Source organism: Staurois parvus, unplaced genomic scaffold (genome assembly GCF_062004578.1).
Source record: "Staurois parvus isolate SC_StPar_1 unplaced genomic scaffold, SC_StPar_1.0 ptg000155l, whole genome shotgun sequence".
Classification (NCBI taxonomy): domain Eukaryota; kingdom Metazoa; phylum Chordata; class Amphibia; order Anura; family Ranidae; genus Staurois; species Staurois parvus.
The window spans coordinates 25,199,433-25,218,987 of record NW_028317951.1 but is presented as its reverse complement, the minus strand read 5'-3'; the positions used below and the strand labels follow the sequence as shown (position 1 = coordinate 25,218,987).

The following is a 19,555-nucleotide window of genomic DNA, read 5'->3' as shown; positions in this document are numbered from 1 at the left end:
CTTAACTTTTGCCACATTTTGTTATGTTACAGCCTTATACCAAAATGGATTAAATTCATTTTTTTCCTCAACATTCTACAAACAATACCCTATAATGACAGCATGAAAGAAGTTGTTTTGAAATCTTTCAAATTTATTAAAAAAAAACAAAAAAAAAACACAACATGTACATTATTATTAACAGCCTTTGCTCAATACTTTGTTGAAGCACCTTTAGCACAATTACAGCCTCAAGTCATTTTGAGTATGATGCTACAAGCTTGGCACAACTATTTTTGGGCAATTTCTCCCATTCTTCTTTACAGTACCTCTCAAGCTCCATCAGGCTGGATGGGGAGCGTTGGACACAGCCATTTTCAGATCTCTCCAGTGATGTTCAATCGGGTTCAAGTCTGGGCTCTGGCTGGGCCACTCCAGGACATTCACAGAGTTGGCCTGTAGCCACTCCTTTGTTATGTGGGCTGTGTGTTTAGGGTCGTTGTCCTGTTAAAAGATGAACCGTTGCCCCAGCATAAGGTCCAGAGCACTCTGGAACAGGTTTTCATCAAGAATGTTTCTGTACATTGATGCATTCATCTTTCCTTTGATCCCGACTAGTCTCCAAGTTTCTGCCGCTGAAAAACATCCCCATAGCATGATGCTGTCACCACCATGCTTCACTGTAGGGATGAGATTGGCCAGGTGGTGAGCGGTACCTGGTTTCCTCCAGACATGATGCTTGGCATTCAGGCCAAAGAGTTTAATCTTTGTTTCATCAGACCAGAGTTGTTTCTCATGGTTTGAGAGTCCCTCAAGTGCCTTTTGGCAAACCCCAGGCGGTCTGCCATTTTCTTTTTACTGAGGACTTTTACTTGGTCTATACTATTTCACTGCAAAAGTTCTCAATGGATTTCAAGGGGAACCCAATGGATGTGTCACTGAGGTTTGTGCACTTTGTGGAATTTGTTTCTTCCTTAACCATTTTGTATAATTGTACAACAGACTTTTACTGTACCACAGCACAGATCTATATAGTAAAAATATTGTTTTTATTTGACATCCAAATGGTTAAAATCAATTCAAAAGAATTACATATAGAACAATGTTTGAGCCCTTTCACAAGGGCGGTCAAGCGGATCCGCCTGCTCAGTGGGGGGATCTGTCTACTGATCCCCGTTGAGCAGGCGGATGACAGGTCCATATCTGCTCTGCACATGGACACAGCCTGATGTTCTCTATGGGGCGGTCGGATGTAAACGGATCTCCAGTCCAATTGCATCCAACTGTCATCCGATCCTCTAGATGGATGGGGAATGTATCCACAATCCATCTGTTTTTAACTATTTGGGTACAGGCGGGTGTAAACCTACACATCGGTTTACATCTGACTCCCCATAGAGAACAATGGATGGTACCATTGGGTCCGCTTGAAAGACAGACAGGCGGAGCCAACTGGCCTGCCAGTGTGAAAGAGCCCTTTGACATAATACTCTACTGACTTCTTTTTCCACCTCTGCCTGGCGACACAGTGGACCAAGTGTAGCTTTCTTTATGCATGACAGTGACTATGGTAAGTATATCAACGAGAAATAGGTAAAAATTTGGGGTTAATTATATTATGTAATCTCATTTAACAGCCTACAGTGGTTTTGGGTTTGAAAACTGCATATTCAATCGATTTTCCTCTATTTCTCTTGTGCTCCCATAAACAGATAGGTGAAGTTTCGCTTTGACGGGTTGGAGAATGTGTAAACAATGAATGTGGACTATAAATTTATAAAATTATATTTGATTGCTTATAGATTCACCCCTGATGCCCTCCTGAGGTAGCGGGCTATCCTGCGCCCACAAAACACGTAGAGAACACGTCCACTGTGTCTCCACATGTGGTGTGATAACATGTTAAGGCATTGAGAAATCACATATAGTTATACTGAACCATTAAATCAGTGGGTAACTGATGGATTATTAGGCAGAGAGGCAATAGGAAGTCAGTAAACTACTGTATCAAACATTGTTTTAAAAGTAATAAATCTTAAACTGATTTTACCATTTGGGTAGAAAAAAAAAAAAACTGTTTTACTAGGACTAATTTGTGATTTGGTAGTGTAAAAATCCATAGTGGAATTTTGCTAATAATGTTAGTTTTTTTTCCAGATGGGGTACATGAATAAGCCACCAGCTAATTCAAAATTTAATAATCCCTAGTCACAATATTTCCAAAAATTAAAATTACCTTTGATTAGGTCTCCCATTTGATAATAAGACAAGGGATCTCCGTGGCTACTCTGAGAAGGCACATCTCTTACAGGACACAATGCCTAGTAGAAAGAAAATGCAAAAAGTGTTCAACTTAAAATAGTCTCCTAAAATAAAATGCAAATGTATATTCAATGTTTTACTTCTATGCTTACACTTATTTCTAGCGTTTCTATATCTCTTAAAATGCCACTGCCCATAGAGATAAGAACTACAAAAAATCCAAAGTCACGAATAGAAGTTATCCTTCCAATTACAACATCTCCCCGTTCAAGATCTCGAAAAAACAGTTCTCTCTTCTGCCCACTGGGAACCTCCATGAACTGTTCCAAAGGTGGCATGACAGCATAACAACCTGTAACAGAGGAAGTAAAATATTTTGAAAAATATGTTAACCATACATCAATTAAACAAGTTATACTTCTAGTCCAATTAAAGAAAGATTAGACTTCTGTTTCACATACTGCAATGCCAGATATCAAAACTGTTGCATGTGACACTTGAGACAGTGCCATAATACATCTTAATTCTCATTGTTTATACAAGTTCCATACAGCTCCAGGTCTAGGATATGGCTATGGCAGTCTCCGGTTCCTTTCAGGGCTTCCAAGAGATGTATCAGCAGTCCTATGCTAGTAAGGAGCTCAGCATATTGCTGTACAAAACTCCATGATGCTCATGTAGTGAATCCAGCCCCAATACTAAACTGATCTTGGGTATTATATGATAGGCCACCAGGTGTTCCATTTTAATCAAAGAAAGTTCCTGTACCCAGTCTTGCATGGTGGTCAAGAGCTAAAGTTCCAGAATAGGTGTACATGTGGCCAAGACAAAAAAAAAAGTAAAAGTGCAAATTAACCTTCATTAACATTTGCAACAAATAGTTAAACTGGTTGTACAGGCTGAAGGTTTTCTTTTTTACCTTAATGCATTCACTGCATTAAGGTTAAAAACCTTCTAAGTGCAGCTCCCCAGCCCCCCCACCCCACACTTACTTGAGCTCAATCCAGTGCTGTGAACGAGCGCAGCGGCTCTCTCCCTCCTTTAGAGGTTTAGAGACAGCATTGGCTTCCACTGCCAGTGAGGAGTGAGTTGGGGGGACAGGGCCCGAGTCACACACTGTGTGTCTATGGACACACAGAGATGGTTCAGGAGCATACCCCCACAAGAGTGCCCCCATAGCAAGCAGCAAAAAGACAGAAGCGCTGGGAGGGGACACAAGAAGAAGATTATTGGGACCTCTATGTGCAAAACCATTGCACAGAGCAGGTAAGTACAGTAATGGCCAAAAATATGGGCACCCTTGAATTATTAAAAAAAAAAAAAAATTAGTGTGTGTATATCCCCCAATTCCCCAACCCCCCTCTTTTTTTTTTTTTTTTTTTGGTATGGCCATTATATTGCACTATTAAAGTGATTGTAAATGCTTCGTTTCTTTTGTAAAATCACAATTTTATACTTCCTTGCTCTCTGCAATGGAATTGCATAGGGCAGCCCCGAATCACCTCTTCTTGAGTTCCACTGACGGAGCTCCTGGCTCCTCCCCTCTGCCAAGTGCCCACATAGGAAGACGCACTTGTGCAGACTTGCTCCCGAGCCTCGCTGTCTGTATCCATTGACACAGGCATTGGGACTCAGCCTCACCCCTTGCTCCCTTGTCCGTGGCTTTGATTGATAGCAGTTGGAGCCAATGGTTCCTGCTGCCTCAGCAAAGCCAGTGACCAGGAAATGAGGGGAGAGAAGAGCTGCAAACGTGCAGTGCTGGATCGAATGAGAGCTCCGGTAAGTAAAAAGGGGGGGGATGTGGGGGAGATTCTGATGCCTAACATTTGTTATCTTAATGCAAGAAATGCATTAAGGTAAAAAATGTTTACGCTTTATAACCAAATTAAATGTTACAAATCTAGGTGTGTCGTTCCTATGTCAATATATCTTTGCACACACAGAAGCCTAGTGTTCACCTTTATAAAAAAAAAAAAAATTAAAATGAAAAACAAAATGTTGGAAGCGCTTTCCTCTACACACTCCACATGACCGCAATAACCCCTTGTCAATTTTTAAAGTTAAGCTGCCCCTTTAAGTGTAAGTTACACTTCTAGAATTATATCATAAATATACCAATCGGGAGCTATACACTATACCACTCTAAATCACAATCTCCATAACATTAACCGTGTAAACAGCCCAAAGGCAAACATATTGAATTAAGTCCATCAATTAGACCAGATATGTGCCTAAACGTGATATGTACCTTATTCTTGCTTGTGCTTTGCATTGTGTGGAGGAGAACAAGCAAGAATAAGATATACATTGGGCACATATCTGGTCTAATTGATGGACTCAATTCAATATGTCTGCTATCAGGGCTGTTTACACAATTAATGTTATAGTGATGTGATTTAGAGTGGTAGAGTGAATACTGGCCTGTGTGTGTGTGTGTGTGTGTGTGTGTGTGTACACACACACATATATACACATACATACACACACACACACATACACACATCTCAAAAAAATGAAAACACACTATTTAATCAGGAGTATAGCATTAAGTCAATTAATCCCTTCGCACCGGCACCTCCCGGCCCTTTAAGGGTTTCAGAGGCCGATTGGTGGTGGGGTTTAGGGTCATATGACCGCCATGACACGCCGTCACGGCGGTCACATGATCGGGAAAGGTCCTGATCGAAAGAGGCGATCGGGACCTTTCCATGAGTACCAGACATGTGTGCTGGGAGCGTGCAGGGCGCGTGCTCTCAGCACATATGTTCTTTTTTAATAGGACACAAATGTGCAGCCGCTTGGCGTCCCGGCCAGGTGGCCACACATTTGTGTTCAGCCGGCGTGAAGAGGTTAAACTCTTATGATATTGATCTGGTCAGTTAAGTAGCAGAGGTTGTTAATCAGTTTCAGCTGCTTTGGTGTTAATGAAATTAACAACAGGTGCACTAGATGGGCAACAATGAGACTACCCCCAAAACAAGATTGGTTTTACAGGCCACTGACATTTTTTTCCCTACTCATCTTTTCTGACTGTTTTTCACTAGTTTTACATTTGGCTAGGGTCAATGTCACTACTGGTAGCATGAGGCGATACCTGGACCCTACAGAGGTTGCACAGGCAGTCCAACTCCTCCAGGATGGCACATCAATACATACCATTGTGTCTCCCAGCACAGTCTCTAGAGCATGGAGGAGATTCCAAGAGACAGGCAGTTACTTTAGGAGAGCTGGACAGGGCTGTAAAAGGTCCTTAACCCAACAGCAGGACGGTAAATGTTCCTTTGTGCAAGGAGGAACAGGATGAGCACTGCCAGAGCCCTACAAAATGACCTCCAGCAAGCCACTGGTGTGAATGTCTCTGACCAAACAATCAGAAACAGACTTCATGAGGGTGGCTTGAGGGCCCGACGTCCTCTAGTGGGCCCTGTTTTCACTGCCCAGCACCATAGGGCTCAATTGTCATTTGCCACTGAACACCAGAAATGGCAGGTCCACCACTGGCGCCCTGTGCTTTTCACACATGAGAGCATGCCCCGACATTGTCAGGTATGCATACAAGCACGCGGGGCCATAAACTACTGGGGACCATTTTGAGTTGTTGCAATGAAATTTCATCAAAATGGACTAGCCTGCTGCATCATTTTTTAACTTTGCTTTTTGGAGTGTCTTTGAATTCAGTCCTCTGTAGGTTGATAATTTTCATTTCCATCAAACGGGGCATCATTACGTTCTTAACACATTACCCAGTCCATATCAGTATAGATATCCAGCATATTGTTCTCCATTGAGATCAGATGTGTTTTCAAAAAGTGTTCCTTTCATTTTTTTTGAGCAGTGTGTGATATACACACACACACACACACACACACACTATATACACACACACACACACACTATATATACAGAATATAGATCATTGTGCAATGCTTTGTCATAATTCAGTACCATTTTAACCAGGTCAAACTGTAGAATGAGGGAGGAGTGATCTGGTAGTCTTCTTTTCCTTTTAGCATTACTATAGCAATAGTGTCCTGTGTGACCAGAGTAAGCTGCCAAATTGTTATTTGAATATTTTCTTTTCAGATACTTATAATTGCTTATGTATAAATTAAAGTGGTTGTAAAGCTGCTTTTTTTTTTTTTTTTTTTAATTAACCACTTCAATACTGAGCACTTGCGTCCCCTTCTTCCTGCCCAGGCCAATTTTCAGCTTTCAGTGCTCTCGCACTTTGAATGACAATTACATGGTCATGCAACGCTCAGTACCCAAACTAAATTTTTATCATTTTGTTCACACAACTAGAGCTTTCTTTGGTGGTATATAATCACCACTTGGTTTTCTATTTTTTGCTAATGAAAAGAAAAGAGTAAAAAATTAAAAAAAAAAAAACATAAAACGTTTTTCTTCGTCATCAAATTTTGCAAATAAATAATTCTTCTTCATAAATTTAGGCCAAGATGTATGTTCTAAAGTCCACAAACTATGGTATAAGCCTGAAAGTCAATCAATCCTGAAGTACTGACAATCTAATTTCTTGAGGCCCAAAAATATTAGGGACAGCACAGATATCCCCCAAATGACCCCTTTTTGCAAACAGCCCGAGGTATTTAGTAGGAGGCATGGCACGTTTTTTGAAGTTGTAATTTTTTGTCGTCATCTTTTGGAAAAAAAAAAAAGTTTTAATTATTTTTGATATATACATACTGCCCCCAGTGCATTAAAGCATCATCATATAACTGGTATGGCGTTGATCAGGGACAGTGACAGTACAAAAAAAAAAAAAAAAAGGTATTTATTTTATTTCCTTTTTTTATGATAATATAAATACTATGTTAACTTTTTTTCTTTTTTTTTTTACACATTATGATTGCTTTTAGCAAAGTATTTCATTGCTATAAGCAAGCATTTAACTGAATGAAATCGATTCAGGTTTTTTTGTTTTGATTAGCTGTGATTGTCCACAGCTAATCACATGACACAGATGGGCTGTGATTGGCCCAGTCTGTACCATGCCATTACTGTGACCAATCACAGCTAGTGACACACTTGTACACAATGGATGGCAGGAAAGAAAGCCATTCGTTATTTACAATCTTCATGTGACCTGCTGTGATTGGTCACAGCGGTCACAAGGTATTGGCAACAGGCCAGTACACACATCTGCCATTGGCTTTGTCCTAGGGACACAGCCAATGATAGATCTCGCCGCCGCCCCCCCTTCCCCCCGTGCATGTGCGATTCGGGAGGACGTCAAGTGACAACCACCCGGGATCGATAAGAGTCCTGCTCAGCAGTCATTTTGCTATTGGCCAGGTGGGAACTGGTTACAGCAACAAACATGTCATACTTGCCTGCTCTGTGCAAGTCTTTGAGTCTCCTCTTCTCAGGTCCCCCACCAGCGCTCCTGACCCTCCCTCCTGCCTCGTGTCCTGCTCACTGGCTGCGATTGGCAGCAGCTGGAGCCAATGGCTCCCACTGCTGTGTCTCAGCCAATGAGAAGTGAGAGACCCAAAGCTCTTGTGCACAGAGCTGGATCGCGAGTGGGCTCAGTTAAGTATTAGGGGGGGCTGAGGGGGGGAGATGCACACTGAAGGTTTTTTAACCTTCAAGCATAGTATGCATGAAGGTAAAAAACCTTCAGCCTTTAGAACCACTATAAACAAAAATAATATTTTAAAATAAATTGTATAATTTGTATCTAAAATACCAGTTTGCATTTTTTAATTATGGATTGCACAAAATGTTTTTGCAAGACAATATCAAGAAAATAAAGTATTGCCATTAAAAAATATGTACAAAGGCTGTAGATGGGTGATAGCTGAAGTGGTTGCCTGGGTTTATTTTAACTACTTTTTAAATGTGTAATTTTTAACATTCTTACCATTGCATACACCACTTGTAATCTGTTTAAATTGTTCAAAAATATAAAACACAACAGTACCTTCTGCTGGTTCATGTGACTCAGTATTTTCTTGTAAAGTGGACTTCCAGGACTCGGAAAACAGAAGATCAGCTTTCCTTGCAATAAACTGTTGAATTTCAATATTCTCAAGATTTCTCTCCTTCCTAAAAAAAAAAAAAAAAAAAAAAAAAAAAAAAGAGACAAAAAATAGCAAATTAATATTGGGACTTCTCTGGCTAATGCATTTCACGACTTAATAGATCAAGTCTCTAATCAAGAATCTCCATGTTACGCAGCCCCATATATTAGCCATTTTTTTTTACCTAATCAACCAGCGGTTTGAAAAAAAAAAAAAAAACAGACTAGTTTCCCCGATCCATATATCGGAGGTGGATGGGGAAATCCTTACTGCTGAACTATTGCATTCAGAAAATAGGGAGACTTCCCCAACATCATAATATAGCATTCAATGCTGACGGTTAGGGATGCACCGACATATTGGCTGAAAAATGTTGTTATCTGAATTTTGCAGATAATGGTGCCGATACATGTGAAGTTGCATCTCATAGACGTTCATGCAAAAAACACCCCCTAGTGACTTCAATGCAAAATTGACAGCCACATTAATTACATTTTTAAAAAATTTAAAAAAAAACTATCCGTTTCGGTTTTCGGTCAGGTGCATCCTGAATTTTCATTTCAGTGTACCACTGCTGCAGGCTATATAAGTCAAACGGTATATTGACTCCTGTACAACCATGGCAGCCATTGATGGATCGAAATTCAGCTGCTCCCTGCTGAACTGGGCAAATTTCGAGTGGCCAGCTTTAGATCAAGCAAAGCCAACATGGAAAACATCAGTCATAAAAAAAGGACAACACGCTGCCACAGTCACAGTGGATAACTTGCCTTCAAAATAAATGCATAGTAGGTCGAATTTGTGAGACTGGGCTTTCTGAAAGAGTCTTGAAGTAAAACCACACAACAGATGTGGAACGCTACACATCTTTTACACTTTTTTTATCTGATTCATATAATAAATATGCTTCTATACAAATGTCATGTATTTAGCACAGGTATTTATATAGCTCCGACAATTTATACAGTAAAATTTATATACTACCTACAAATCGGTCCCTGCCCTCAAGGAGCATACAATCTAAGGTCCCTAGCTCACATACATACAAATACTAGGGCCAATTTAGACAAGAGCCAATTACCCTACAAGCATTTCTTCAGAGTGTACTATAGGAGGAAACTGGAGAACCCAGAGGAAACCCACACAAGCACAGTGAGAACAGGCAAATTCCAAACAGGTAAAAATATTTAATTGCCTTCATTTTGCACCGAACAGCAAAGCTGCCACTGCACTAACACCCCCCCCCCCCCCCCCATACTCACCTCAGTTCCAGGCGATGCAGTGTCCCTCTGCTACCCACATATGTCACTTTCATGCGTGCGCGGGAGTTCCGTCAGATTCGGCATGGGCAAATTTGTACATTGAGGAAGGTAAGTAACTAATTCAGAGAAGACAAAGCAAATCTCTTCTGCTTTAAAATTCCTGCCAATTTTAATTTTTTTTAGGTAAAGTTCCACTTTCAGCACAACATATATGATAAATACCAGCACTGGAGACATGTCTCCCCCCCTGCCTTTGTTTGGCCATTCACAAAAACGCAACCTGAATATCATTTAGCCTAGCACTAATGACACTTTTCATTGCAAGTTTTTTCTATTTTTAAGTGTATAAAACAGCTTTATATACTTTCTAGCATGTTAAATATACCACTGAATGCATTTCGTTTCATTTGTTTTGACAATATTGTCACCCTAATTTTCAGGGTGACAAGATTGCTTCTCCAAATGGTGCATGGTGTGTGAGTTGCAACTCTAGGCCAGAAGTTTTCTATTTCCTCAAAAGATTACCTTTCCTAATAAGCAGCCCAACTCCAGCCAAAATTTTTTTGGGACAGAGTGGGGGAACTCATACAAGTCAAAAAATGTGCTGCAATCTCTCCAATCTAGCAAAAGTATCTAATTTTTCCCATATACAGTGATCTTGTATGTCTTCCATTTTCTAATTATTGCTCCCACAGTTGATTTGTTCACACCAAGCTGCTTGCCTATTGCAGTTTCAGTCTTCCCAGCCTGGTGCAGGTCTACAATTTTGGTTCTGGTGTCCTTCGACAGCTCTTTAGTCTTCACCATAGTGGAGTTTGGAGTGTGACTGTTTGAGGTTGTGGCCAGGTGTCTTTTATACTGATAACAAGTTCAAACAGGTGCCATTGATACAGGTAATGAGTGCAGGACAGAGGAGCCTCTTAAAGAAGAAGGTACAGGTCTGTGAGAGCCAGAAATCTTGCTTGTTTGTAGGTGACCAAATACTTATTTTCCACCATAATTTGCAAATAAATTCTTTCCAAATCAGCCAATCTGATTGTCTGGATTTTTTTCTCATTTTGTCTCTCATAGTTGAGGTCTACCTATGATGCCAATTACAGGCCTCTCTCATCTTTTAAGTGGGAGAACTTGCACAATTGGTGGCTGACTAAATACTTTTTTGCCCAACTGTATAGTTCTTAAAAAAATAAAAAAAAAGGATTAACAAATTAGGTGAAGATGGGCTTTCACATGTATGGTGCTGAAATTATAAAGTTTAACTTTAGACTGTTTGAGATTTTTAATTTTGGCTATTATATAATATTTCACAATAATTTTGAGATCTAGTATATATTAATTGTGATAGTGCCACATTCCCATTTTTTTCTTTTTCACACAGCGTTTTCACAGTCTGCCTTCTGAACTACGGGAGGCTCTGAGAGAGGAGTTTCAGGAGGTGGAGTCAATACAGGAATCACTGTTTCCAGGCAGCAAGGTGCCATGGGATATGTAGTCCTTAGAAATGGAAAATAAACAGTAGCGGAGAAGCTAAAAAACATTCAGGGAATCCAAGAACCTGTGGAAAGAGATGGCCATGGAATGGCAGAACTCACAACATGAAAGGACAACACAAAATTATAATGTTGATCTTATGAAATGAAAGCATATGCTGTGACCAAACAACGGTTTTAAACATTAACAGTTTTCAAGGTTACTAGAAGGATAAAGTCACACATGCTTCCAAAATAATAACTTTTCTAAAACACTTTAAGGGTTAGACTCTCCACATGGAATGGATCTTACTGGAAATGAGTTCAGGCACGCAAGACTCTCCTTTATACATAGAGCACCCCTAATACAGTGACTATTGTAAAACACACTCTTCCCCCCCTTTCTATTTGGATAGGAGGAGGTATGCCCTGCCTCCTTCCACTCTAATCCAGGGGTGTCAAACTGGTGTCCCTCCAGCTGTTGCAAAACTACAAGTCCCATCATGCCTCTGCCTTTGGGAGTCATGCTCGTAACTGTCAATCTTGCAATGCAACATGGGACTTGTAGTTTGACAACAGCTGCAGGGCCGCCTTCCCTGACCCATGCTTTATCCAGCATATACCTATCCCCATAATGCATTCTTCCCTCCATTACAGGAATGAGACTTCGGCCTTTACCAAACATAATGTTTCTCTAGATATTCTTTATATTTGTTCCGTTCCTGATATGCCAACACAGGTTTTCTTTGGATGTAAGGACCTACTGCTGATAATAGGCCATACTACAATATATCCTGACTTTGATGTAAATATTCTATGTATTGCATTGTTCTTCATATGCTGAAATTGTAACATTGTAACTTGGTACTTGGGAGAATGATAACACAACACAAGCAAGGAGGAGATGATTGCAACAGACATTAATGAGTCAATGTAACCACTTGCGGACGTACGTCGCTGGACTTTTGGTGGTTACACCAGGATGATGGCTGCAGGCATCATATTGGTATTTTTTTTTGTTTAAGAGCCAATATAAAAGCAGTCCAAGCAGCTAAATAGTCACTGGATTGCTTTTACAAGTAGTGAGAGGGGACATCCCCCTCCCTCCTGTGGCTCTGTCGGGCTCTCCCATCCCACCAATAAACATGAGCGGGCGCCTCCAATGGCTTATCATAGAGGTAATCAGTGGCCGGATCAGCTCTGATCACCTCTGCGATATAGAAAACCGGAGCGATGAGCATTCACTTCCAGTTTTCCCAGATATAAACATCTCCATTTTTAAAAACGGGAAAGCATCTGATCACACCGATCTTGGAATGCTCATCACTTCCTGATATAACCACCAAAACTCCAGTGACACAAGTACAAAAATCCAGTGGCGCAAGTACAAGGGCAGAGGAGAGCTATAGGGTCCTCACTGGCTGATTGACAGCAGCCAATGAGGAGGCAGCCAGATCGACTGGGCTCAGGTAAGCATTACAGGGGGCACTGCACACTGAGGGTGTAGAGACGTCAGTTTTTCTGTACGTGTTCTGCAATGGCATCAAAGCGTGCAATTACCGTATTTTCCGGCGTATAAGACGACTTTTCAACCCCTGAAAATCTTCTGAAAAGTCGGGGGTCGTCTTATACGCCGGTGCGAGCCGGCGCCAGGTGTCAGGGCGGCACTTTTTCGAGGGGCGGCGCGGCGCCGCACCGCCCCCCCCTCCTCCTCCAACGGACACTAAGTACAGGGGTGAGCAGAGAGGCTGCTGTACCTTACCTGGCTCCGGTCCCACGACGATCTGGTCCAGGAAGCGCGGCTGCTCCTTCTTTCAGTTCGGCCGCTCAATGGTCACGCGGCCGTTCGGCTCCGCCTCCTTACCGGTGATTGGGCGCCAGCACTGGAAAGGCACACAGGCGACCAATCACCGGCGAGGAGGCGGAGCCGAGCGGTCCCGCGAAAATCGAGCGGCTGAACTGGAAGAAGGAGCAGCCGCTCCTCTCCCCCACTGACACCAACGAAGAGGCACTGTTCCTCCCCCACGGACACCAACGATGAGGCACTGTTCTCCCCACTGATACCAATGATGGGGCACTATTCCTCCTCCCCACTGACACCAATGATGGGGCACTATTCCTCCTCCACACTGACACCAACGATGAGGCACTGTTCTCCCCACTGATACCAATGATGGGGCACTATTCGTCCTCCCCACTGACACCAATGATGGGGCACTATTCCTCCCACTGATACCAATGATGGGGCACTATTCCTCCCACTGATACCAATGATGGGACACTATTCCTCCCACTGATACCAATGATGGGACACTATTCATCCCACTGACACCAATGATGGGGCACTATTCATCCCACTGATACCAATGATGGGGCACTATTCATCCCACTGATACCAATGATGGGGCACTATTCCTCCCACTGATACCAATGATGGGGCACTATTCCTCCTCCCACTGACACCAATGATGGGGCACTATTCATCCCACTGATACCAATGAAGGGGTACTATTCCTCCCACTGACACCAATGATGGGGCACTATTCTCCCCACTGATACCAATGATGGGGCACTATTCTTCCCACTGACACCAACGATGGGGCACTATTCCTCCTCCCCACTGACACCAATGATGGGGCACTATTCTCCCCACTGATACCAATGATGGGGCACTACTTCTCCTCCCCACTGGCACCAACGATGGGGCACTATTCCTCCTCCCCACTGACACCAACGATGGGGCACTATTCTCCCCACTGATACCAACGATGGGGCGCAATTCCTCCCACTGACACCAATGATGGGGCGCAATTCCTCCCACTGACACCAATGATGGGGCGCAATTCCTCCCACTGACACCAATGATGGGGCGCTATTCCTCCCACTAACACCAATGATGGGGCGCAATTCCTGCCACTGATACCAATGATGGGGCGCTATTCCTCCCACTGACACCAATGATGGGGCGCTATTCCTCCCACTGACACCAATGATGGGGCGCTATTCCTCCCACTGACACCAATGATGGGGCGCTATTCCTCCCACTGACACCAATGATGGGGCGCTATTCCTCCCACTGACACCAATGATGGGGCGCTATTCCTCCCACTGACACCAATGATGGGGCGCTATTCCTCCCACTGACACCAATGATGGGGTGCTATTCCTCCCACTGACACCAATGATGGGGTGCTATTCCTCCCACTGACACCAATGATGGGGTGCTATTCCTCCCACTGATACCAATGATGGGCCGCTATTCCTCCCACTGACACCAATGATGGGCCACTATTCCTCCCACTGACACCAATGATGGGACACTATTCCTCCCACTGACACCAATGATGGGACACTATTCCTCCCACTGACACCAATGATGGGGCACGATTCTTCCCACTGACACCAATGATGGGGCACGATTCTTCCCACTGACACCAATGATGGGGCACTATTCCTCCCACTGACTAATGATGGGGCACTATTCCTCACACACTGACACTAATGATGGGGCACGATTCTTCCCACTGACACCAATGATGGGGCACGATTCTTCCCACTGACACCAATGATGGGGCACTATTCCTCCCACTGACTAATGATGGGGCACTATTCCTCACACACTGACACTAATGATGGGGCACCATCATTGGTGTCAGTGGGAGGAATAGTATCCCATCATTGGTATCAGTGGGAGGAATAGTGCCCCATCATTGGTGTCAGTGGATGAAATAGTGCCCCATCATTGGTGTCAGTGGGAGGAGTAGTGCCTCATCATTGGTGTCAGTGGGAGGAATAGCACCCCATCATTGGAATACCATACTGAAATAGCATACCATATTGAAATCAAATCTGATGTTTTTTCATTTTTATTTGGTGTGCGTTGGAAGAGGGGTAGTCTTATACGGCGAGTATAGCTCAAACCCTATATTTTAACAGGAAAAGTAGGGGGTCGTCTTATATGCCCAGTCGTCTTATACGCCGGAAAATACGGTACATCAAAATCAATTGTTCTCTATGTGCCTATTCACTCCACAACACTGGTATCTCGTGCAGATTTTTTTCTGCACAGGAATCCGCAATGTGTATAAAACTCACTGAAGAGCGCATGAAAACTAATATAAACTGGTGTTTGTGCAAGTTAAATATACACATCCGTTTCCAGCAGTTTTTCTGCATGTATTGTGTGAACGTAGCCTCAAGGATTTAACCTTCATGCATAGAATACATGAAGGTAAAAAAAAAAACAAAAAAGAACCTTCAGCCTTTAAAACCACTTTAAAAGTGGTGAGGGGAGAGAACCCATGTCAGTCTTTTTATTGATGTCTGTGTTCCCATTAAGCCTTGTTCACATATATACTTAAAGCAGAACTTCACTCTCAATCATCACGGAATATTTCTAATCCTTATATTGCTAGCATTAGTAAATAGATAGGAAAGCATATCATATTTACTTGTCCTAAACCATTAATTTTTGCATTCCTTTATTTACTTCCTGGTTTCCATGTCTAGGCAAATGAAGTCATACATCCCAGGAGTCTTCAGGAGGGGAGGGAGGGATCTCAGCTCAGCCAGTGCCTGAGCTAAGGAGAGATAGATTCCAGGAAGTAACTGCTACATGAATCATCAGCCCTTACTCAAGATGGCCACAGCCAGAAATGTCAGGTCTTTTTCAAAATGATTTCTCAGCAAAATAAAAGCACAGAGGCATAGATGGATGGAGTTTGTTTTGAATATTAATAATATTGCATTTTTGGTTTGTGGTGCTCAGATGCAGTGCAGTTTTAAGCGTACTGGTGTTTTGCCTGCGTGTGATACACAGGCATTTCATGCACACAGTCCCGCAATGACCATTCCTGTCAGTTGAGTCATAGTAGCTGCACAGACACAGCCTCTGCTCCCAATTTGACATCCTCATGGGTGTGTGTCCATGAACAAAGCCAGTGCACGTTCAGGGTCACACACCAGCGCACACATACAGATGTTGAATTGGGAGCAGTGGCTGTACAGCTGCTGCATTCCAAATGAAACGAATGGTCAATGTTCGGTTATTCAGACAGCTGCACACGTTGTGCCCGATGGTGCTATGGGACAGGAAGGGAAATCTCTCCAATGGGACACAGATGACGAAAAGAAAAGCTACAGGAAATATAGTCCTCATTAAAGTGATACTAAGGCCCCTTTCACACGGGCGTTCTGTTTTTTTCATCAGGTCATGTTTTTTCCAGGAATAAAAACAGATCAGTTTTTCATCAGTTCACATCCGTTTTTCGTCCATTTTTTGTCTGTTTACATCGGCTTTTCACCCGTTTTGTCCGTTTACATCCATTTTTTTCATAACAAGAAAAATACAGTTTTCCTCTGTTAAAGAAAACGGATGTTAACAGATGCAGACATTAACAGATGTAAACAGATGATCATCAATTTACACACGCTAGTCCACAGAAATACATGGGTGTCCGTTTTTCATCCATAGACGGCAAGAAGAAAAATGGACATACAAAACGGTCATGTGCAAGGGGCCCAAGGATGTGCAAATCCTATCGCCCGATGCCTGGGACATGTAGTTCCAGGCGCTGGGCAGGTTGTTTTTCCTTACATTTAGCCCTGCTGCGGGGAAGCAGCAGGGCTTGCTTAAGAAAACGACTGGTAAAGTCCAGGGCGGACAGGCTGCAGCTGTGCACTCCGTGTCAGTGACACTCGTTCATACAGCACACTTCCACCCTCCTTCCCTGCATGGACGGGAGAGGAGAGAGATTACGTTTCGCTCCACCTCTTCCCGCTCCTCTCCTCCGAGACTGCCCAGTGGGTGGGAAATTTGAAGATCCATCCGGCTGTATGATTGCCAATGTCTGAGCGAGCAGCCTGGGGATGAGCAATCTCTGCTCTATCATGGAGCTTTCCCCACCTCTTACTCTTCTCTCCTTATCTACCTCCCCCCTCCTTGTTCTTCCAAGAGCTTCACACTTAACAATTTCATGTTCATTTAGCAGCAGAGCCCTGACTGAAGGCGGCACCCCGCAGAGCCCTGACTGAAGGCGGCACCCCGCAGAGCCCTGACTGAAGGCGGCACCCCGCAGAGCCCTGACTGAAGGCGGCACCCCGCAGAGCCCTGACTGAAGGCGGCACCCCGATTTAGTCTTTAGACAATTTTTTTTTTTTTTTTAAACATTTCCACATGCCTGGGGCCTAAAGCTTTTTTTTTTTTCTAAAATAACAAACATGTCTATACTTACCTGATCTGTGCAATGATTTTGCACAGAGCAGCCCCGATCCTCCTCTTTTCAGGTCCCTTTCAGCACTCCTGGCTCCTCCTCCTCAAGCAGTGCCCCCAGGGAAAGTTGCTCGCTCTGGGAGCACCGATGCATGCTTGCCCCTAAGCTGCTGCTCTCTGCATCCATAAGACACAAAGAGTTGTGACTGGGCCCTGCCTCGCACTCCCTCCTCATTGGCTCACTAGCTGTGATTGACAGACGTGGGAGACAATGGGCTCCTGTTGCTCTTTCAGCCAATGAGGAGGAAGAGTCTACCAACAGCAGAGGCTGTGGTGAAAATCACTGGATCGGAAGTGGCTCAGGTAAGGATTGGGATGGGCTGGGGGCTATACACAAAGTTTTATACCTTCATGCATAGAATAAATGAAGGTAAAATACCTTCAGAACCATTTTAAGGAAGATTCATGTGCTGGCCCCCTGAAAATCAATGTGCAGTGGATCACTTTTCAGAGACATTTGGCAGGCAGTGGAGAGGTGAGATTGCCTGTTTTAACCCTGGGATTGCTGCAAGCGTGTGCATTAACGCATGGTTGTGTGCAGTCCATACTATTAAATGGGACGTGCTGTTTAGTTTTGGTAGCAGCTGTGACACGTCAGGCCTTTCTTCTAGGTGAGGTCAGGGGGCGGGGCAGTAAAACCACAGCTCATCCAGCTGCTTGGACCACCTGTGGGGATGAGTCCTATCTAAAATATCTGGAAAAGTTTTTCCTTCAAATGTACTTTAATGCAACAGCTGTGGGAACATAAGGGGGAACAGGCTGACACCCCCCGCCCTTGCAGTGTGGTCACATGACTAGTGGAGGTTCGCTCCTCCGAGCCCCCCCATTACCTGTACTGCGGCCACTTGGACAGGTCCCCCAGCAGCTGCTTGAAGCCGGCGTGCTCATGCTGCTCGCACTTCAGTAAGGACAGGAGGGCAGGGCCGTGGTAGTTCAGACATTGCCGGACCAGGTCTTTATCCATCACAGCCCGGACTGGACACACACCACACCACTCAGCACACGGCCGCCGCCATCCGAGAACAGGACGTCATGTGACATCACCCTCACGTGACCTGCGCTAGGCGGAGACCTGGCTGGGTCATGTGACGAGCGGACAGACTAGGACAAGGCGGCAGGTTTGATTGGTGTGTAGTGGGCGCTGTACTGAGGTAGAATGAGCGCTGACTGCAGACCCCACACAGGACCTGGGGTGTCCTCACCTAAGCATTGCCTCTGCTGGAGTGTTTGGAAGGGAGTAGAATGTCTGAAATGTGGATACACAGAACAATTACACAGGTTTTGAGGCTAATTTGAAGCAGATAAGGCACTGAGTTTAATTACCACCAACCAGCCCCAGGACCGGTGTATTATGTGTTCGGGTGTAAAGGAATGAGGTGGCAACCCTAATTGAAGGGGCCGGGAACCTCAGCACTCCAGTTGTGGTAAAACTACATATCCCATCATGCCTCTGGGAGTCTTGCAATGCCTCATGGAGCTTGTAGTTCTGCAGCAGCTGGAGTGTGGAGTTTGCCTACTCTGATGTATGGGGCTGGGGTCACCGTGCCAGGATAGTCCAACTGTTATAACCAGGGCAGGAACTCAACCACAAACCCACACACTCTCCAAACCGCTTCTGATAGTGGGCGTGGCCAGATTTTACTAACAATCACAGTGGGAGGGTCTTAAAGAGGCATTACCAGGAGTGCATTGCATACAGAGTTCAGGGGTGCGCTGCATACATACTGCAGGGTTCAGGGGTGCGCTGCATACAGACTGCAGGGTTCAGGGGTGCGCTGCATACAGACTGCAGGGTTCAGAGGTGCGCTGCATACAGAGTGCAGGAGTTGGCTGCATATAGAGTGCAGAGTTCAGGGGTGCGCTGTGTACATAGTGCAGGGTTCAGAGGTGCACTGCATACGGAGTTCAGGGGTGCGCTATGTACATATTGCAAGGTTCAGAGGTATGCTGCATACAGAGAGTAGAGTTGACTGTGCTGCATGCAGAGTTCAGGGGTGCACTGCATACAGAGTGCAGAGTTCAGGGGTGCACTGCATACAGAGTGCAGAGTTCAGGGGTGCACTGCATACAGAGTGCAGAGTTCAGGGGTGCACTGCATACAGAGTGCAGAGTTCAGGGGTGCACTGCATACAGAGTGCAGAGTTCAGGGGTGGGCTATGTACATAGTGCAGAGTTCAGGGGTGGGTTATGTACATAGTGCAGAGTTCAGGGGTGGGCTATGTACATAGTGCAGAGTTCAGGGGTGGGCTATGTACATAGTGCAGAGTTCAG

The 19,555-nt window shown here is 44.1% G+C and overlaps 1 protein-coding gene across 1 annotated transcript in view; it reads right to left on the bottom strand.

The window, feature by feature from the left end:
- TTC14 (tetratricopeptide repeat domain 14) overlaps positions 1-18,316 on the bottom strand; it is a 44,907-nt gene extending 26,591 nt beyond the window's left edge. Inside the window, exons 1-4 of the mRNA XM_089675557.1 lie at positions 18,115-18,316; positions 8,183-8,307; positions 2,394-2,593; positions 2,216-2,300 (exon numbers count right to left, since the gene is read on the bottom strand). Coding sequence (XP_089531683.1) covers positions 2,216-2,300; positions 2,394-2,593; positions 8,183-8,307; positions 18,115-18,248 — 544 coding nt within the window. The 5' untranslated portion in view covers positions 18,249-18,316. The remainder of the gene's footprint in view (positions 1-2,215; positions 2,301-2,393; positions 2,594-8,182; positions 8,308-18,114) is intronic.
- Between the last annotated feature and the right edge of the window lie 1,239 nt (positions 18,317-19,555).